The sequence below is a fragment of the Uloborus diversus genome, chromosome 9, assembly GCF_026930045.1.
Source record: "Uloborus diversus isolate 005 chromosome 9, Udiv.v.3.1, whole genome shotgun sequence".
Classification (NCBI taxonomy): domain Eukaryota; kingdom Metazoa; phylum Arthropoda; class Arachnida; order Araneae; family Uloboridae; genus Uloborus; species Uloborus diversus.
The window spans coordinates 63338339-63358040 of NC_072739.1; the positions used below are offsets into that span (position 1 = coordinate 63338339).

The 19702-nt window shown below is 30.8% G+C and overlaps 1 protein-coding gene and 1 long non-coding RNA gene across 2 annotated transcripts in view; both read left to right on the top strand.

Moving 5' to 3' along the window:
- Positions 1-4543: 4543 nt before the first annotated feature.
- Positions 4544-6591, top strand: LOC129229494 (uncharacterized). Its single transcript, XR_008581102.1, has 3 exons — positions 4544-4569; positions 6374-6428; positions 6518-6591. It is a non-coding gene; the product is annotated as an uncharacterized LOC129229494 (long non-coding RNA).
- Positions 6592-10079: 3488 nt separating this feature from the next.
- Positions 10080-19702, top strand: part of LOC129230273 (nucleoporin NUP188-like) — a 38602-nt gene continuing 28979 nt past the window's right edge. The window contains exons 1-7 of the mRNA XM_054864673.1: positions 10080-10136; positions 11562-11654; positions 13104-13160; positions 13262-13330; positions 14883-14930; positions 16952-17038; positions 17134-17210. Of these exons, the coding sequence (XP_054720648.1) occupies positions 10080-10136; positions 11562-11654; positions 13104-13160; positions 13262-13330; positions 14883-14930; positions 16952-17038; positions 17134-17210 (488 nt within the window). The remainder of the gene's footprint in view (positions 10137-11561; positions 11655-13103; positions 13161-13261; positions 13331-14882; positions 14931-16951; positions 17039-17133; positions 17211-19702) is intronic.

Sequence of the window (19702 nt, forward strand, 5' to 3'; positions counted from 1 at the left end):
TGCTTATTGTATATTTTTCAGAAGGGTTCCTCCATGTTAGTTTACCAAGATGACAATTGTTTGATCCTGAATAGCGAGAAGATGAATGATTTCATGGAAACTTAAAGCACAACACTAGTTGAATTTAGACTTTGCATGACAGTTACTTTATTAAAGTCTGCTGCAGAGTCTTAATTTTGCTGGTAATAATGCTTTAACTGAACCTTTCAATGAGCAAGAACAACCATTAGAATCTTTGAAATGGTGGGTCTATGCTTTGTAGCCAGAAATCAGTTTTAAGTTCATCTGATGCACAAACTTCCTGTGATTATAAGTATAAAAATAATTATTTCAATGTGGCCCGAAGTTGAATGTTCAATTTGTATTTATAACACAGCTGGCTTAAAAAAAATCTGTGTATTATTCTATTTTATAACAAATTCTTGCTGTTATCATACCAAGAATGAATATGCTTCTCTAAGTTATTCCTGTAGTTAGCTCAGTACTCTAAAGTTTTTCCTGGTGCAAAAGTTTCATAAATGTCAAAAGAAAAACATTTACAAAACTTCTTTGGCATGCTGGCATTAAAAGTTGGAGATCACTATCTGTAATTTTATGGTGTAAGAAATTAGGGGTATGAGGAAAGTAGAAATTAAGCAAAGTATTCTAGTGAGGGGAATCAAAAGAAAATGAGCATTAAATCAACATTGCATTTTAAGTAAAAGGTATAAGCAAAACTTAAGTGTATAATAGTAGTGGTATATATGCTTTATGTTATTGATATGTTTCAAAAATCCCGTCAAAGCAATGACATATATAGTTTTTTCAATTATGTATTTAAATATTAAATATCAAAGCTATAGTTAAAAGAGAAAATGATTGTCTTTCTTTGGGTCAAATATATTTTTCTTGTACTCTAATTTATTGTTTTCTACAAAAGCACTATATTAGTAGTTAATGGTAAAAATAATATAGTAGTTTGGTAACAAGTTTAGCATGATAGTCATTAGGCATGTATTTTCCGTATGGATTTTAAAAAGATCATCCTTTCAAATTAACAGAGGAGTAATTTTAAGCTATATTCATATTTCAATGTCAAGAACATTTGGGCAAGAGCATTACAAATATTTGCACCATGTTGAATAAGTGCTGAAAAGCATGTGGAGACATTCCTCAATTTATCATACCATCCAATTTTTAAGAATGTTTTATTCTGGATTTGGTTATATGCTGTGTAATTGTGTTTTTCAGTGTTAGCATTTAAACAACACACATTACAATTATAAGTGGGTAATTTTGCTTCTAAATTAAAATAAAACCACAGCATTATATTTTGCATATGCTTCACACTTAGCAGGTTTTATTTTATAATACAATCAATGTAATTGACGTTCGATTTTAACAAATTTACTGTAGTACATTCGTCCCTCGTATAACACGGTACTTGCACAACACGATTTCGATATTACACAGTACGAAACTTCAATTTAATACTTCATGGTTTTGATATAACACGAAAGTTATCTTTAATAAAGAAGACATTTCTTTTTTGTTTAATACATTCTGTTAATGTTTGATAACTCTAATGAGGTTTTACTTTGTTTTTCATGAACTTGGTTTCAATATAACACGATAGACATGCTTTGATTTACATTATTTCTAAGTCTCGTATAACACGATTTCGATACTACACGGAACGAATACGAGAGACGCCTGTATATTTACAAGAAAATTATTCAGCTTTATATATTAAATACTTTCATTAAGAATTGTTATTTAACTTTATGTTTCACCTAGAGTTTTATTAAGAGTATACTTTCATTAAGAATTGTTATTTAACTTTATGTTTCACCTAGAGTTTTATTAAGAGTTTGTCAAATTTTAATCTTTATTCAGAATTCTATCATGTATCATATAAAACACATTACTTGGAAAATTCTTTTCTATTTTAAACAAGTGTTATCGTTTTTTTTTTCTCCTTAATCCGTTTGATATATGAACATTTTTTCTGTATTAAACTTTTTTTTTTTTTAATTACTAAAAATTCATAGTTTTGATTTTTTTTTTTTTAAATGAAGACTGTTTTGAGTGTACAAGCACCTGACAGGCTCGTCATTTCAAAAAAATAACCAAGGGAACGATGCGGAAAATACTCAGTTTCTATTGCAGGAGAAAATCAAGAGTAGGGGATTTTTAAACCGGGAGGGTGGGGGTGCACCACTAGTCACGTTAATTTAATGTCTGTTAATCATGGAGTAGGAGAAGATAGGACTTTTTTTGTCAGTTTGAACATACATTTGCCCTTTGTATACTTATATGCATATATTATATAAATTGGGCTAAGTAAATAACTTAATGAAGTAGTAACTTGCTCCTTGCCTTTTCGCTGCAATAAATTAATAAATAATAGTTTAACGTAACAAATTGGTGGGTAGCCGTAAGTCCAGGTAGGTTTGCGTTTTCTTTGAAGTGGAAGGGGGGGGGGGGGGAATTCTAACATATTCTCTATTAGGGGCAGCACAATCAGAAATATTTTTCTGCGGTCCTTCATTTCGAAATTTGACATGGAGGGAGGGGGGTATGCACTCAATGGGAATTGACTTGGGGAAAACAACGAAAAACACGCCCGCTATCCACTTATAACTAATAAAAAGCATTATTTTTCCAAAGTAAGGGGAACTTTCGACCTTCCTCCCCTTTCGTCCACATGGAGGGGGTGGGCAAGTGGGGTCTCTAGCCCCACCTTGGAAATTAGAACTTCCTTGCTTTTAGTACTTTTTTTTCTAGCAAGAAAGTAAAAACATTTCTCCAGCCATTAATGAATAAATTATTAAAAATGTCAAATTTTAATAACTCTAATCTGTACTGAAAAAAATTCTATGCGGAAAGTATCTTACTAAACCATGGAAAAAAATATCTGACCCCCTCCCCCCTTAAAATTTTGCTCATGCGCGCCCATGCCCCGAACCCCCTAAATGACGACGGACTTACTTGTGGCTCATTAGCAATCTTCGTGTTTTCATAAGCACTCAAGGATTAGTGAGAATTGCTTGAGATTCAATGAAGGTGCTCCCCCCCCCCCTCCCAAAGCCCAATATCTAAGGTTGTGCTTCTGTTTTTGGGCGTCCACTGATGTCCTGTGAATTTCTTCATTTGCAAGGAAGTACTACTTTTGCTATTTACTCACGTTCTTAATAAGTCATACATATCATTTTATTACCAATCGCTGAACTCTCAATATTTATTGCCACAGTATCCAACTATTTATTGCTGCTTTTTCCAAAGCTTATGCATAACGGCATGGGGTTGGAAAAGCGATATACAGTTCATTTTGACACAAAAGTTAATATTGTTTCTCTTGAAAGTTGCGCGTATGCTGTATCTATGTTACAAAAAAAAAGAAAAGAGAGAAAATATTAAAATTTTTAATGAACCATTTCTAATGAAAAATGTTACAACTATTATTTTGCAGAAAAAGTTTGCAAAATTACTGCATCTAGGGGTTCCCCCCCTTCCCCTTAAGAGCAAAGGGTGCACCCCCCTCCAAAATAAGACCCCCATAACAGGGAAAATACCACCCGAAATACCCCCCCCCCCATAACAATTTCGATGGTGCAGTGCGCCATGACCTCTCCAAGGTGGGTACCCCTCTGCATCTATGCGTTTCGTAGTTGTCCCCTCCCCCCCCAATCGGGAGCAGCACCCAGGATACCCCTTGAAATTTCTATGGTTCGGTTCGTGCCACGATCCCCCTTGAGTGGGGACTCAAGGGGGTCAATTAATATGTTATCAAAATTAAGGTAGTTAGTACAACGAGGGGGCCTCCGTAGCTCTGTGGTAGAAGCTTCGTCTTCCAAGCCGAAGATCGTGGGTTCGATTCCCGCTTGTGCCTTGAGTGTTGTAAATCTTTCCTGTGTGTGTGTCCGGAGGCAAGGGCGCTTGGCACGCACGCAGTCCTCTATCTATGTGAAGCTGTCTAGCTTCTAAATAAATGGATAAATAAAGTGCAACGAGTGGGACTTCAGAACAGACAGCATGATTGAAATTTTTAGGGAGAGGAGGGTTTGGTAAAATTGTCTTTGGTCGTGTTTAGGGGATCTCATTTTGGGGATGCATTTGAGGATAAGGGGACGTCATTGTTCTTGAGGGGGAAGAGGAGCATCTCTGATTTAGGAAAGATTTTTTTTGGTGCAAATGGAATTTCATAAAAAATGCGAAAAAACTGTAACGTCATTTAGTTTGTTTTATTATAATTCAAAATATATAAGTTTAGAATACAGAACGAACCAGTTTATTTTCTTAAACTAATTTGCATTTAATGATGTTTACCATTCTTGAAAATACCAAATACATGAAAAAAAGTACACTTAAAATCGGAAAGAACATACTCCTTCAGGAAGTGTTTCCAAAAAGGAAAAATAAATTGCAACTGTATTGCTTATGGTATCGCACTTTTTTTTTTGGCATCATGTTCGTCATGTTGATAAGAACTCGCCTTGAAATAGATGAAGTCGCCAAAAATGGTAACCATGGACCCAGGATCGTTCCTGCATTGACCGACGTGTAAACAGCAATGGCGCGAATTAAAAGGTTCGTATGCAAAAAATTATGAAATACATTTAATTAGGATTTCACCAGCTAATTTCCTAATCGAGTGCAGACAATTTAATGTCCTATTAAAAATGTTAAAGGAAGGACCTTGTTGTCTTTGACTTGCAGAGTTGAATTGTTTACAATCCTTTAAGTATTATTGAATAAAACTTGATACTGATTTCGGATGTACTTGATTTTTTGTGATTTATAGGAGAGTATTTTATTTTTTATATGTTTTTTGTTTTTGAAATATGAATGTCAATAGTTTTGAGTGTACTTTGTTAAATACGAGTGTTTGCATAATCTTACACAATAATTTTTTCATGCAGGGTTTTAAACGGAGTCGTAGCACAGCGAGGAAGAAAAGTACGTATTGTTGGCCCGGCCCCTCGCGTTTGAAATGCGCCCCACATTTCAGAAGCAATTAACTAATAAAAAAAAACTTATAATTTTAAAATAAGATTAAATCTGACCGTATTTTAAAGTATTTCAAAAACGATGATTGTAAAAATGGAAAAAAGATAAATCTTGAATTCAAGGGTTAAGAAAGAAACATATAATTGTAAAATAGGATTACTGTTTGACAAAACCCACAAAAGAGGGCAGGGCACATTGAAGATTGGCTTTAAAAAGGGCAGGGCGCAGTACCCTCCTAAAAATGCCTGAGGGAAACACTATTGCATATACATGCTTTAGAGCTACTTCGCCAGATGACAGAAACATTTTTTTTTTATGTTTTAGTTATTGAAACTGGTATTGGACATATTCTCATTGGAATACGTTTAGAACAGTATCATTCAAACTGGTGGCGATTGATCCCAAACAGGCAATTTGGCTTCCCAAGGGGCCATAGGGAGCAATGAGTATCTAGAAAACTAGATAATAATAATAAAACGCCAGCAAAGTGCAGAGAAGGAATCAAGTTAAAAATGAAATAAATTAAAGTTCAGGAGCTTCTTCCTTACACCTTGGTCGAACCATATAGGGAAGTACTTCTTCATTCATTGCAATGTTTGCGAATTATTATTATTATTTAAATTTTAATTTTTAGTGTTTTTAATTCCCCCAGATTCTAAATCAAAAAAGAAAATAATTTCATAAAAAATGTGCTTCTGTTCTTAAACAGTACCTCAGTGATTTTAAAAAAAATATGCATATTTCCTTCAAATACCTATAAGTTTGTTCTAGAAAAGAACGAAAAGAAACGATAAACGTAAAAAAAATACTTTTATTTATTTATCTTATTAGTTTAAGAGTGATTGTATGAAATTGCTTTGAGCCATATAACTTTAAATTCAAATTAGAGATTTAGATTTTCAATAATATCAATTTGCATTAGGGTCAAGTTATGGGTTTTTTCAAGAAAGATGGGGGGAGGGGGGGGGCTAAAGGTGTTAGTAAATCTCTAGACAGAGGCAATGGACTTAAAAAGCAGGGGTGCACCCTCTAAGAACAAGGGCAGACCCCCCTCTATATAACAAGAACAAAAAAAAAAAACAGCCCCCCCTCCCCCCATAAAAAGTGAAAAATATCCCGCACAACACCCCGCCCCCACCCCTAAAAATTTCAATGGCACAGTCTGTGTCACGACCCTCCTTAAGTGGACACCCCTGCAAAAAGACTGGGAACCACTGATGTAGAGTCTCACTGGTCACTGCACAATGGCAAAGAATTATTGAAATTGCACCAGAGTTACGTTTTTGAATCTTTAAAAATTAATTGAATTTATTAGTAAAAAAATGATTGTAAAAATTCAATGTTTGGTTTTTCATGTTTTAGTAAAACAAGTGTTATTTTATAGATCTGCGAAAGATTTATGGTCTCTTGTAACTAGTTCGCCTGTTTTGAATTCCAAGGTAAGCCTTTTTTTAATAAGAAATTAAGTAATAGTTATTCAGTTTTTATTATTCATCTTTTAAAAAAAATAATGTTATTGCTCTTTTAGGATCTTATATTATATGAACTGGAAGAAAACAGTGACCGTATTTTAAATGGAATTTTGTTCATATCTAAGTTCAAGTGAGATATTTTGCTTCTTGTAATGTTTAGGTGTTTTCTTAATGTTCATTGATTGCTCATTCAATATTAGATATTCTAATGCTGATTAATATGAGTTTTAAATTAAGAGTATTACAATTTTTAAAAACGTTTATTGGAAAGGGTTCACAGGAGAGCCACAGATTAATAAAAAGGATTCAATTTTTGATTGTGATTCCAGGCTTTATTTAAAATGTATGATCTTCAGCAAATTAGAGTAAGAGGGGATGAGAATCAAGTTATTTAAGTTTATTAAAATGGAATAGGTTCATTGGCTAAACTTCTGTACTGGATCAATTATGGGTCATTGTTTTAAGCTTTTCAAATCCCGAGCTAATATTCAAACCAGGAAAAATTACTACTTAAACAGTATCGTAAACATTTTGAATAATTTACTAAAAGCAATGGGGTGAGATTTTAAGAGGGCTCTTGATCATTGGAGATTTGATAGATTGACCATAGGATCAGCCTAACTGAGCCCAGAACCTGTTGCTGGTTGTCACTTTTGTGTTTGTATTTATGTGTTTTAAAATAACACAAAGCATGTTTCAAAATTCTTCACAATTCTTCTGAATATTTTTGTTTATTTGATGTTGATAATCTAAATATGACTTCATATGCGTTTTGGAAATACTTAATTACATTATGATAAAACTTTGTTTTTTGCTCTTTATTTTATTTTACTTATTTATTTATTTTTTTTTATTTACTTATTTATTTATTTTTATTTATTTATTTATTTATTGTGTGTGTATTTTATTCATTGTATCAATTTAATAAAATTATAGTTGTTTATTTATTTATTCATTTATATTTTTTAAAACTTAAATACAATCTTGATTTCTTGCCATATAATTTTTTGGGGGAATTATAATTTAGTTTAGAAAGAAATATGAAATGTTATACTGAAATTTTGATAATACTTTTCTTTTATATCCTTTTTTCTTTTTAGTCAAACCTCGCTAGATGCATTAAAAAAAGCTGTGGAAGATACTCATTTTGAATTTATCAGCAAATTAAGCAAACTATTAGTGAGTATATAGACATATTTTTTTAAATATAAGCAAAAAAAAATTACAGACAAATATTTTTCAGACGAACAAAGGACTTTGTACTAGCATTTTGTACTTTTAAGATTTCTGAGCATAATTTTCGGTTTATTTCTATTGATTTTATCAATAATTAAAAATGTTTTTTTGCCAATTTTATTGTGGTATTCATTGCAAAAGAATTGACTCCTGGTAGGTTTATAAAGCTATTTAACACATGCACCATATTTCAAGATTTAGAAAATTTGTTTTTGTTACTGCACAAAACTTGCTTAATCTTATGGATATGTCTTGAATCAGCTTTTCTACATGGCAGCTAAAACTCATTAAAACAAAATTGCTTAATGTGAAATATCCTTTTACATTGAAATACCTTCTCATTTAGTCCTATGAGTTAACAATCACTTTATAATTTATCAAATAAGATGAAATCTGGTTAACATGAATTAGTTATTGTGGTACCTCAAATTTTGGGTTAACAAGGTGCAGTTGTATATGCGTTTTGTTTAACTCAGGGCTCTCCAACCTACGGTCCGCTCGCCGAATCCAACCCACTAGCAGCTTTTTCCCGGCTCGTGGGAAGCTTGCAAAGTGCAAACTGAAAACATATTTTTTCGTATTTGATAATACATTTCTTTATAAGCATTTAATAAAATAACTAAGCCAAGAAAATCTCAAAAACTACTACTATGCAAGATTGTAGCCAGAGGGGCAGGAAGGGGCTACTGCCTCTCCGTAGCAGAGTCTAAACTTGCACTTTCCTCTCTAAAATCACCTAAGATAGTTTAAAAATGCATTTTTGGGACTTCAGTTTCAAAAAATTTCTGGAGGATAGTTGCTTACCCGTTCTTTTACCCTTATTTCACCAAAAATAACTGAACTATCTGAGCTGAAATAATGTTGGATTGTTAGCCGCCTTGCCTCCAAAAATTTACAATGTGGCTCTCAAGCAAAAAAGTTAGGAGACCCCTGGTTTAACTTAACTGTTTGTTTACTAGGGTTGCATTCGCATACCTCAACCGGTGACTACCATCATGGTTCTATGAGAGCTACCAGTTAGCATAAATACAGATACTATAGCATTGGAGATAGTAAGCACTGACATCACTAGCTGTCCTGTGATCAACCAACTGTTAGCAACTGGTTGAGGTATGTGAACACAGTTTCTGCTGGTAAAATATTTCTTAAAAGTAATTTATGAAGCTTTTATATAATAATATATTGGATTGGGGTGTAATTATTTTTGTTTGTGTAATAAATAACACACATCTATTTATTGCTCTGTATTTCAAATGATTGTAAATAAATTTGCAAATTTTTACTATGTTAGTAAACAAATGTTGCTTTCATGCAATTAATTTTTGTGATATATTCATACTTTTAGGATGTTGATTCAATGCAGTGCTATGAATTGTTTATATCATATGCTACCTATGAGTACAAGGGAACTCAAAAGACTTTAGAGGTATTTATTAATGGATCTGACATTTTGTATGCTGTTTGTGTCATACCACCTTTGATGAGCAATGAGCTTTAGGTTAAACATTTAATTTTAAACAACTGAATCGTGTCTTCTCTGACTCTCCTTTGCTTCAGGCTATAACCCTTACCTAGAGTAATTTATGCTTTATGTAGTTCTTTACTGAGAGTTCTAAATCTGAAATTCTCTTCAATTTCATTTTTCTTGTCATGTTTCTGAATTACAAAGCTAAAAATAAAATGTTTAGATATATTTTTAAATCAATCAAAGCAGTTTTTTTTTCTCATGTGTCGTTGAATTAAAGCAGCAACATGTAGATGATTACAAGTAATGATGTGAAAGAAATGGGGGAAGGTCAATTTTATAGATATCTCTTATTTGAAATCTAAATCGTTTTACATCCTGCAAGATTTTTTTTTTTAATTTGTTTTTTGTAATGCAAACATGTAAAAAAATTATAAGTAAGATAGATTTGACAAATTTATTATTGCAGTACATTCATGAATAGAGTGAAATTTGCTATTACTATACTGGTGGAGCTATTTTGAGCTCTACCAGTTGAGCTGTATGGAATCCAGTTATGATGGTCACTGAAGGAAGATATTTATAAGAGAATAAACAAATATGCCAATCATATTTTCCTACAGATTTTATATAGTTTGCAGTTGAGAATTTTTATTAATATGAAAGTGTTTAAAAAATGAAACAATACCTTTTGCTCTGAAAATAAAAAAGATATCTACAATATGTATAAAGTCTAATAATTGCAAGTTATTGCATACATGTGTTTCAGGGAAATGAAAACCCTTTTGATGCAGAAAACATGAGCTTATAGATCACAGAACATTGAACTAACACCCTATAATTTGCAATTTTTGTGCTTTTTTAATGTTATATGTGTCTATTTATAATACCATTTACTTTGAATTATTGATAATATAATGTCATTGCAGGCACAGCTACTCAGTGAGCGTCACATGCAATCTTTGTTAATGGAGGTAATGCTTTGTTCTATTTTTCTTATAAACTCCAAAGTGCAATTGTTACTGTTATTTTGAAAAGAATATAATGTATTGAAAGTTATAATTAACTTTGCTTCATAAAGTAACATTTTTTTAATTAAAAAATTTTTACTCAATATATGAACTTGAGTTTATTTTTCAAAAATTTGGGAATGCAATTTTTTTAATTTAAATGTTTGATTTTCAGTGATTTTTTTCTTTTAAAATTCAATATATTAAATAAGGTTTTTTGGTAACATACCCAAAAAATAAAGTGTTACTTCTAATACTCAACTAAAATTTTTGTGTAAGGCTGCTAATATTGAATCAATTAAAAATAGAATTTATGAATTTTTCTGTAATTGAATATTAAAGTAGACCCTCTATTTTACGTTGTCTGTTTAATATGTTAACCTGCTTCCAAGGTAATTATCTTCTGGTTCCTGAAAAAGCTATACTGATGATATTAAAATATTACGGATTTTACGTTACCCTTTTTCGGAAAGTGCGCTTAATACATTTTTTTTCAAATCGTTTTCTCTATATGTTTTTCTCATATAAACCAATTTTTCATCTAGAAGACTCACACAAACTTTTTTTTTTCCAAGATAAATTTGTTTTTAACTGCTTGTAGTTGTGCTAACATTTTTTTTTTGTTCTGTTTACTCTTCCTTTGTCTGTGAGAGAGATTTCCTCTTATCCTCCTATCTTCCTTCATGACAATTGAAAACTAGAGCTTCTGAAACTCTTTTTAAAAAAAATTCCAGAAATTGGTGACACATGTATTCATTACATCCAATTCTTTCAACATCAGATTTGCTACCTGCTTTCAATGATAATGATGAAGACAAAGAAGAAATAATTGAGGGTGTCCGAAAAGCTGATCTAGCGATTCTAATCATAAAAACTCGAAAACTACTTTTGTTTGTAAATGCAAATAAGAAGCATAGTTGCAAAATATTGTTAGTACAGATCGTGCTATAAATGAAATTGCATCCAATAGCAAAAAACAAGTGAAAATTTCAGTTTCCTCATAAGAGGCAATTTTTAAACTACATGCTTAGGTTTTAAACATGGACCCAATTTTATGTTTTCCCACTTTGAACGTTTTTTATCATTAGTCTGACAGAAAACACAAAATTGTTGTTCCACAACCTCTATGTATATTATGTTGATGCTTAAAATAATTTTTAAATAAATACTGATTGATTGTACAGTAATATTTGAACTTGAGGTAAATTATCTGACTTTTCTGCTAACTAACTGTAATACCGAAAAATGCATTTAATATCCTTCCCAAATGAAAACCATCATTACTTTCAATTTCAAGTAAAATTAGTCATTTTTTAATTAGTATGAGTGAAAAATAATTATTTCATAATTTAAACTCTGTTAATATATGTGTTTAATTTTTTAAATTAGGTATGGCAGTACTATTTTGGAGAACGCCTTTATTATTTATTAATATTGAAACACATTTTAAGTCACTGGCAAGATGAAGCTGATCCTTACAAGGTGAGATTAAATTTCTTTCGTTTTAATCTGTTAATCTAGAGCAGTGCTTCTTAACCTTTTACACTTGCAATCTGGTAAAAGTAGAGAACATATTTTGTGGAAAATCATCAGCAAAAAAAAAAAAAAAAAACTAATTAAATAAGCAAGATATATAACTTGGTATTTTATTTATGAAATCAACTGTTATGAAAATATAATTTTTAGTTAGTGGGACATTTGTTGCTGTTAGTTGTTCAACAAATTCTCTATAGGTCTTCATTCACATGTTTATTTCTGCATTTAATACAATCAATTTCTTTGGTTTTTGTTGCTTCTGGATTCTCACATACTAACTATCGGGTGAGAGTCCATCCCAGGGCCAGTGATGGATTAATGGCAAAAACATCCAACAATACCATAGGGAGATGGATATTCTTCATTGAAATACATCTGATAGACATCAAGAGATATTTTAGCTGTTTCTTTTGAATGTGGTGGCAACGCAAAAGGTTAGTTCCTCAAATTAAAAAAAAAAAACCTTGAATAAACAGTATAAAATTTAATTTAAAATAGTTTAAACCAACTATAGTTTTAAATATTTGATCATTTTAAACTATAGTTGGGGCAAACCTAACCAAGCAGTAACATAGTGCTGTGATTGGGATTTGTGTTTCCTTCACAATACTGCTAATCGGTTTACTCTAGCTATAGAGTAATTTAATATAGTTTATAAGAGAATTATGTACAGAGGGCATGTCTAACATCTCACGGGAAGCCAGCATAAACTCGTTTGATTAATTTCTTGTTGATATAGGTAATCAGTGTTTGTGTGCTTTCACAGATGGTTTTGGTCTTTCATTGAAAATTATGTGGTATAAACATATTTAATTTTGATCCACAAGTGTTTATGTACAAAAGTTTATATTTGGGAAGTTGTTGGGAGGTTTAAGTCAGGCTCGACATTTCAAGTTTTTGTGTGTTTGGGGGGGGGGGGGAGTCATGAGATGTATGCTTGATGTAAATTATACTAAAAAATAGCAAAAACCTTACCCACTTACTCGTAAATACATTAATTTTCCAAAGCCCAGCAGGGAGAGGGGAGTTGACCTCCCTGCCCCCCATACATGATGGGCCTGGTTTAAATGTATGACCTTAAAGGAACGTTAAAATTTGTTTTCGCATCGTTTTAACAAAGGTCCACTGACCGCATCTGTTAACAAGTGGTTGAAAAACACTAATCTTGAATACATTTTCTTTTTATTTCCATTGTTTAATAATTAAATTTGATAGATAGTCAGGAAAAAAAATCCCTCATGTCATGCTGTGTAAAGTAATAAGAATAAATTTTAATGTAACTACCTTTTTGTTATACAAATAAGTATGTTTTAAATTTTAAAATCTATTCATGTTTCTTTGTTGCTTTCCTAACTTCAATTTGTGTTAGCTATTAACATGTTGATGCATTTTTAGGAAATTTATGAAAAGTTTTTGGACAAAATCAATAAAGATAAAGCTGTACTGCATAAGGTCAGTATTTGTTGAAATTTTGTCACTAAAAATTTTCCAGCATTTTTTTTTTTTTTTTATAATTTCAATAGGATGTTAATGTCATTTAATTTCCTCTCTAGATTATTAATCAAATTGAAGTGTCCATCAGTACTGAACTTCCTTCAAAAGATACTAATGGACCATATATGGTAAGTTTATTTTAAAAGGGTTTTATACTAAAGTCTGGTCTCGAAGAAATGATTGTAGAGGTGAAAATATCTAGTCATTGTTTTATTGCTAGCATTTGTCACATCTGCTGATTCTTTGCTGAATGAGTGATTCTGTTTGTATTAAAAGGAAATTTAATTGACTGAGTTTTTATAATAATTAGAAATTTTATTGCACTTCAGCCAAAGCTGCCATACGTCTGAAAAATAAAAAGAAAGCTCATTTTTTCTCCTTTTTCTCTTTCAAAGAATACTAGTAAAAATTGTGTCAGAAGAATATTATGCCTCCAAAAAATATCATTCAAAGGGGAAGTGCTTCCAGTCTCCCCAACATCAATCAGACAACAGTATCTCTAACTGTTATGTTTCTTTGCTTACTTCCAAAATCTCTTGTTTTATAGGCTACACAAAACATTATTTCCTAGCACTTTAAAAGTCTGAAATGCTGATGATCATAACAAATAATCTTCAACTTGATAAATTTTCCTAAACTTTAAATAATTGATGTAATATAGTTTTTCAACCGAATTAGAGTTCCATTAATATGAAACTAATACTTGAAAATATCCTTAGTCTTATTTTAAAATTCGGTAAAGAATGAAATGGTTGACAGCTGAAATATTTCTTTAAAAATGAAATTTAAGCAACTTTAGTAAGATTTGATTAGTTTCTGAGCTAAGGTCCCCGTTATTTCAAAGTTTTGTCTTTAGAAATAGCTAATGGATGTGCATTATGAATTGTTAAAATTCTTGGAATTTTTCATGTGAAAGGTATTTGGTATGCTGAACTAGACAAATAAGAAACATTGTTACATCATGCTGTTTACACTGATTTTTCAAACCAAATATCATAATTCCTTTGCATGATGTAGGTAAAGCAAATCTTCTATAATTTATGCTATTTGAGGTTGTTATTTCTTATTTTACTTTTTACGTACAAAGGTATTTTTTCAATTAAGTCTTCTATGTGCTGTTTTTATAGATTATATGTGTTTTATATGCTGATTATATAGAACATATGCTGTTTTTATAGATGCATTTACATGTATCATTCCACTTTTCAGAGGGGAAGATTTTATAACAGTCTGTTTCCTTAAAATGTTTTGTAAAATTGAAAAAAAGAAATTGATTTGATATTTATAATTGGATGTTTGAAATTTTAATTGCAATATCAAACTATTAAGTCCACATAGTTCAAAATAAAACCTCTAAAACCATAGATAATACATACATACACACAATAACTAATGTAATGGATAATGACAAATTATTACTGAATGGCACTATTGTTTTCTGAAATTATTTTGAGCCTAGCAATTATATCAGTGTTAATAGTCAACTCGTTATAAGGTTAAGATTTTTCATATTTCATTTAAATGTTAATATAGTGCCTCATTTTTTACTGAACACTTCTGGCCAAGTGATTAATTTTCCACTCCTTAGGAGGGTCATGTTCCTGATCAATACATATTCTTTTTGACATTTTATTTTATTTCTTTTTCGTATTGAAAAATGACGTAATTTTTCTTTTCCAGACTGATCTTCTTGCTTATCATTGGGTAACATTTATTCTGAAGGAACAAGTAAGTTTTTGCAGTCTACCCTAACAGTTTTTTTTTTTTATTCAAATATATTTATGTATTTAATTGCATCTGTGAATATCAGACATGCTCCTTACTGAGAAGCATATAATGTAAAATCTTTTCCCTGTGAAATTTTTACTAACATTGAAAAGAATTAATCATAAAATTATTTGGGTTGTTTGGAAAGTGGTTTTTTTTTTTTGGGGGGGGGGGGAGAATGAAAGACAATTTTCATACAATGAATAAATATTTTATTAAATTACATGTTGGCCATTCTGATCCAATACCTTTTGCCATCTTTCTGGTAGTAGTATAATTCCACGCTCATAAAATTTTCGGTCTTGGCAGGCGAAAAAAAAAAATCTGGTTTATTTTTGACCTCTCCATTTGAAGTAAAGATTTTACTGTCCAAAAAAATTTTGCAGCGACCGGAACAAATAATTAATCCGAAGGTGCCAGACCTGCAGAATATAGTGGGTGTGGCAGTATATCCATTCAAGCTGTAAAAGCTTTTGGCGAAGGATATTGTCTCAAACTTGTCTGAGATCTTGCATTATTTCTGTGGAACACTACACCTTTTCTGTTGATTTGCATCACTCAGTTTGTCCAGCTGATGACAGTACTAGACTTGTGAATCAATTGTTGTTATCCAGTAAAAGCTAAAAAAAAAAACTGTTCTTTTAAAATCCTAACTAACATACTGCATCTCCTTTTTTTGATGGATATTGGCTTTCAAAATCCTTTGAGCCAGTTCATCTCTTTTGCTCCATGTTCTCTTGCATTTTACATAACCCATTTTTCGTCTCGAGTAATGATGCGCTTCAAAAATAGAATAGTTTTGTGACGTTTGAGTAGCAAATCACAGATGTCAATGCGACGACACAAATTTCTCTCTATGAGAACACTGGGAACCCCATAAGCTTTGAGGTTAATCCCAGACCTTTCAAGTGGTCATAAACAGTTGAATTTCATAAATTTAATCTCTCACCAATCTCATGTGTTGTTATTCACCGGTTTGCACATTTGGTATTGCCAGTTAATACCTTTATTATGTCTTTATCAGCTTCAACTGGCCTTCCAGAACTAAGGTGCATTTTCGACATCAAAATTGCTGAATCGAAATTTACAGAAAATTACCCAAATGTCATTCTTTTTGCCTGTCTGACTCTTTTTCCTAAATGATATTTCTATTATTAAAATAAAAAAAAAATCAGAAATTAAGTTAGTAGTAGTAAATTATGTATATTTCAAGGCATAACCAATCTAGGTACATTATTTTAAAGGTTGTCACAGGGTTTACGTAACATTCTTTTGGCCTTGGAATGTGTTCAATAATAAATAGGTAGAAAGAAGGAATTTTGAAACTTTTCGTATGGCAATAGTGTTTGTACCCTCCATTTTGTTGTCCTTGTCAAGTGGGTCATACAGGGTATCTGCAAATTTGAAAAATCATAGATTTCAACAAAAAATGCTTAAAAATCATTGAAACTAGTAATTGGTCATGGATGTTGAATTCTAGAACATGCATACATACTTACCAAATTATACAGATTAGGCTTTAAACTTATGCATTACTGTAATACTGTTTACATTCTATATTGATTACTAATCATATAAACAATAATAATAACAACAACATAATTAACACTGCAAATAATTTCTTTACCTTTTCTGTCCCACTTATGATCCATTTGAGCCACATTCAAGCTGTTATGTACAGGGTATGTGAAAAGCGTAATATGTTCTGTAATACAAGCGATTTGACAGTCTGAACTCTCAATTAGTTCAAATGAAAGAGGTTCTGCCTTTATAATAATAAAAACAACAATCATCTAACAAAAAAATTGGAAATGATTGTTGACACCCCATTTTTAAGGCAGAAAGACTTGACTCATGAGAGAAAAAACACAAAGACCATAAGGGATTTCTTGTAACCCCAAAACACATGTCTGCAATTATTTGTAAGTTTTGTGCTTCAGAAATAATTTAGCATTTACATTAACAAGTAATTTTCTTTTCAGTATGAACTATTGCAATTACTTCTGTTATATTATAAAGTAATAGAACCAACCATCTCTGATGTTCAAAAATTACTTTCAGTGTTTCAAGTAAGACCATTTTTTTTCCTCTTTTTCGATATTTGTTGTTATATAATGATTATCTTATTCTCTGCAATTGTATTTTTATCTAATTTTTCCTCCAGACTCATGGCTTTGGATTGAGACAATCTTTTCGATTTATGTTTTCCGATGAAAATCAGCATCTTGTTGATTTAATAGGGTTTGTACTTTCTGTTTATAAATTCTCATTTCTCCTATTTAATTGCTTAAAAACTAAATTATTAAATTAATTATCTTTGAAGAGGTTTTGAATACATAAAGGTAAAATGTACTTGTATTTTTTCATATTTTATTTTTTATTTGGTAGCAATATGTGCGATTAATATTAAATTTTAAATTATTTTCTCATTGCAAAACATATCCACCTTCCTCTTCGGCTTTTTTTTTTTTTTTTTTTGAGGTGATTATGAATTAGTATTTTAGAAAATAAGAACAACTGTCCTCATCTGATGAAAAAATTCTTGTTGATTAATTATTAAACCTCAGTAAGCTATGTGCAATCATTGAATATTGAAGAGTAATGTGTATTTTTTCCGTATAGCCAGGTTTTTACAAGGTTAGAAATATATGCTATGATTCATATTGAGAACATAGATTTCAGAACATTGTAAAAAACAAAAGGGATGTGAACTTTCAATTTCTTTGGTTTATCAGTTATGAGATATAAAAGCTTAATGTAAACCATCAAGAACAAAATGAAACCTTTTAATGGTTTAAATCAATACTTTAATTTAGAACTTGAATGCTAGTTACTTACTTAGGTTTTTTTTTTACATGACCACTAAATCTTCCAATTAAAAACTTCACATTGTTTAAAGAGTAGTCATTTGCTAGGCGTTTTTTCCCCAGAAATAAGTACATTCATACAAACAAATACATACATTGAATCAAGAAAACACTATTTAGTTTTGCTAAGTAGTTAAACACTTGTTTCTTGCATAAAATAAGATAATGTTTCAATTCTGCAAGATTCTTCAAGTCTGCAAGAAGTATATGATTTTTGTTTGTCATGATTCAAGAATTAAAGGAACATTTTAAATTGTTATGCCTCTAAATGACTATTACCATAATTCTATTATTACTATAATTTTTGTTTGATTTTCTGTTAACTAAAGTATTTGTTATTCTTATAGATATTTAGAAGGTTTTGTTCTAATTCAGTGCTTTGAAATGGAATTGCTTTTTAAATTTAAAGAAACTGAAATGTGAGTTTTTTTTTTTTTCTTGCAACCATGTTTTAATGATTATTTCAGTTTTGCTATTTTTATATATGCTATCAGCAATATATGAAATTTGCTTTCTATGGAATGCCTAAAATAAGATGACTTACCGAGGTTAATCCAGGATTTTAGTTGGAATCTTGCTTTTGGAATTTTGTGGAAAAAAAAAAGTGGTAGTTTGTGAAAATATAAATGGAATTTAAAAAAATTTTCTTTTTGCAAATGAAGTAGGTTTTTCCACAAATCATATATTTCTATCCAAAACTATATTTTAAGTGTACCAAAATATTATAAGAATATACAAAAAGTGAACAAACACTATTTGTTCTTCAAATTAATAAGAAATCACATTTGAAAGATATTACAAAGCCGGCAGATAGGTGGGGAATGACAGTTAATGTTGGAAAAGGTCAAGTGCTACATTTAAGTCATGGAAATAAGCGTACAAGTTATTATTTATAGGGTTCAGTCATTAGTCAGACAGAAAATGTTACTGATCTGGGTGGCTTAATGAATCCAGACTTCAAGTTTAATCAACAGTATAGCAAATAACAAAGCCAATAGAATGCTTGGGTTTATTCATAGATCTATTTCAAACAATTCTAAGAAGATTATTCTGCCTTTATACAGAATTTTGATTTTTTTAAACTTTATTTAAATTTTTTTTACTTATTTATTTAAAATGTTTTTTTTTATCACAGTCACCGGAAAAAAAGAAAGGAAATCAGATACTGAATGTAGGGTGAGCATTGTAGGTGAGAATTGCAACTAGTTATGTTTTTCCTAGGTTTCATTTTGAGCACTGTGGTCTTGCTTAAGCATGTTTCAAAACCATGCTGTTTCTTTTATTGACAATTGCTGGACATTTGCACCATCTGAGTTCCCTTAATTCAAGTGACTATGTTACAAAAATATTGAAAATTTGGCTGATATCCAAAATGCTATCTCCAGAATTTTTTGTCCTAAGTGACCTGATTTTTATCGATCCAGAATTGAAAATCTGCTGACTATATGGCAAGAACCTGATGTTAAAGAAGTTAATTATATCATTGATTAAAATAAAAACTTACTAAACATTTATTTGTTTGAAAAAAACATTACTTTCCAGTCCCCTAATATATATATGGTAGAATCCATGTCAATTCAACAAGGGCTGTAACATGATGGTCTCGGACCTTTTTGAATTTAACATATGTTAAAATTCATAACAAATTAAGAAATAAGTTTTTTGTTTTTCCCGAAAAAATTTCTGTGCCGAGATACAGGTCGCCAAAGGTGGCGGTCCTGTCATGATTTCTCACTTGGGATTTTCGTCAAAATCTTTAAAGTACATTATCTCAGGAATGGTTGAATATATTTTGTTGCAGATTGTTTTATTTAAAAGGATATTTTTTCTTGTTTAAAAACATATGCAGCATTTTGAAATATGAGA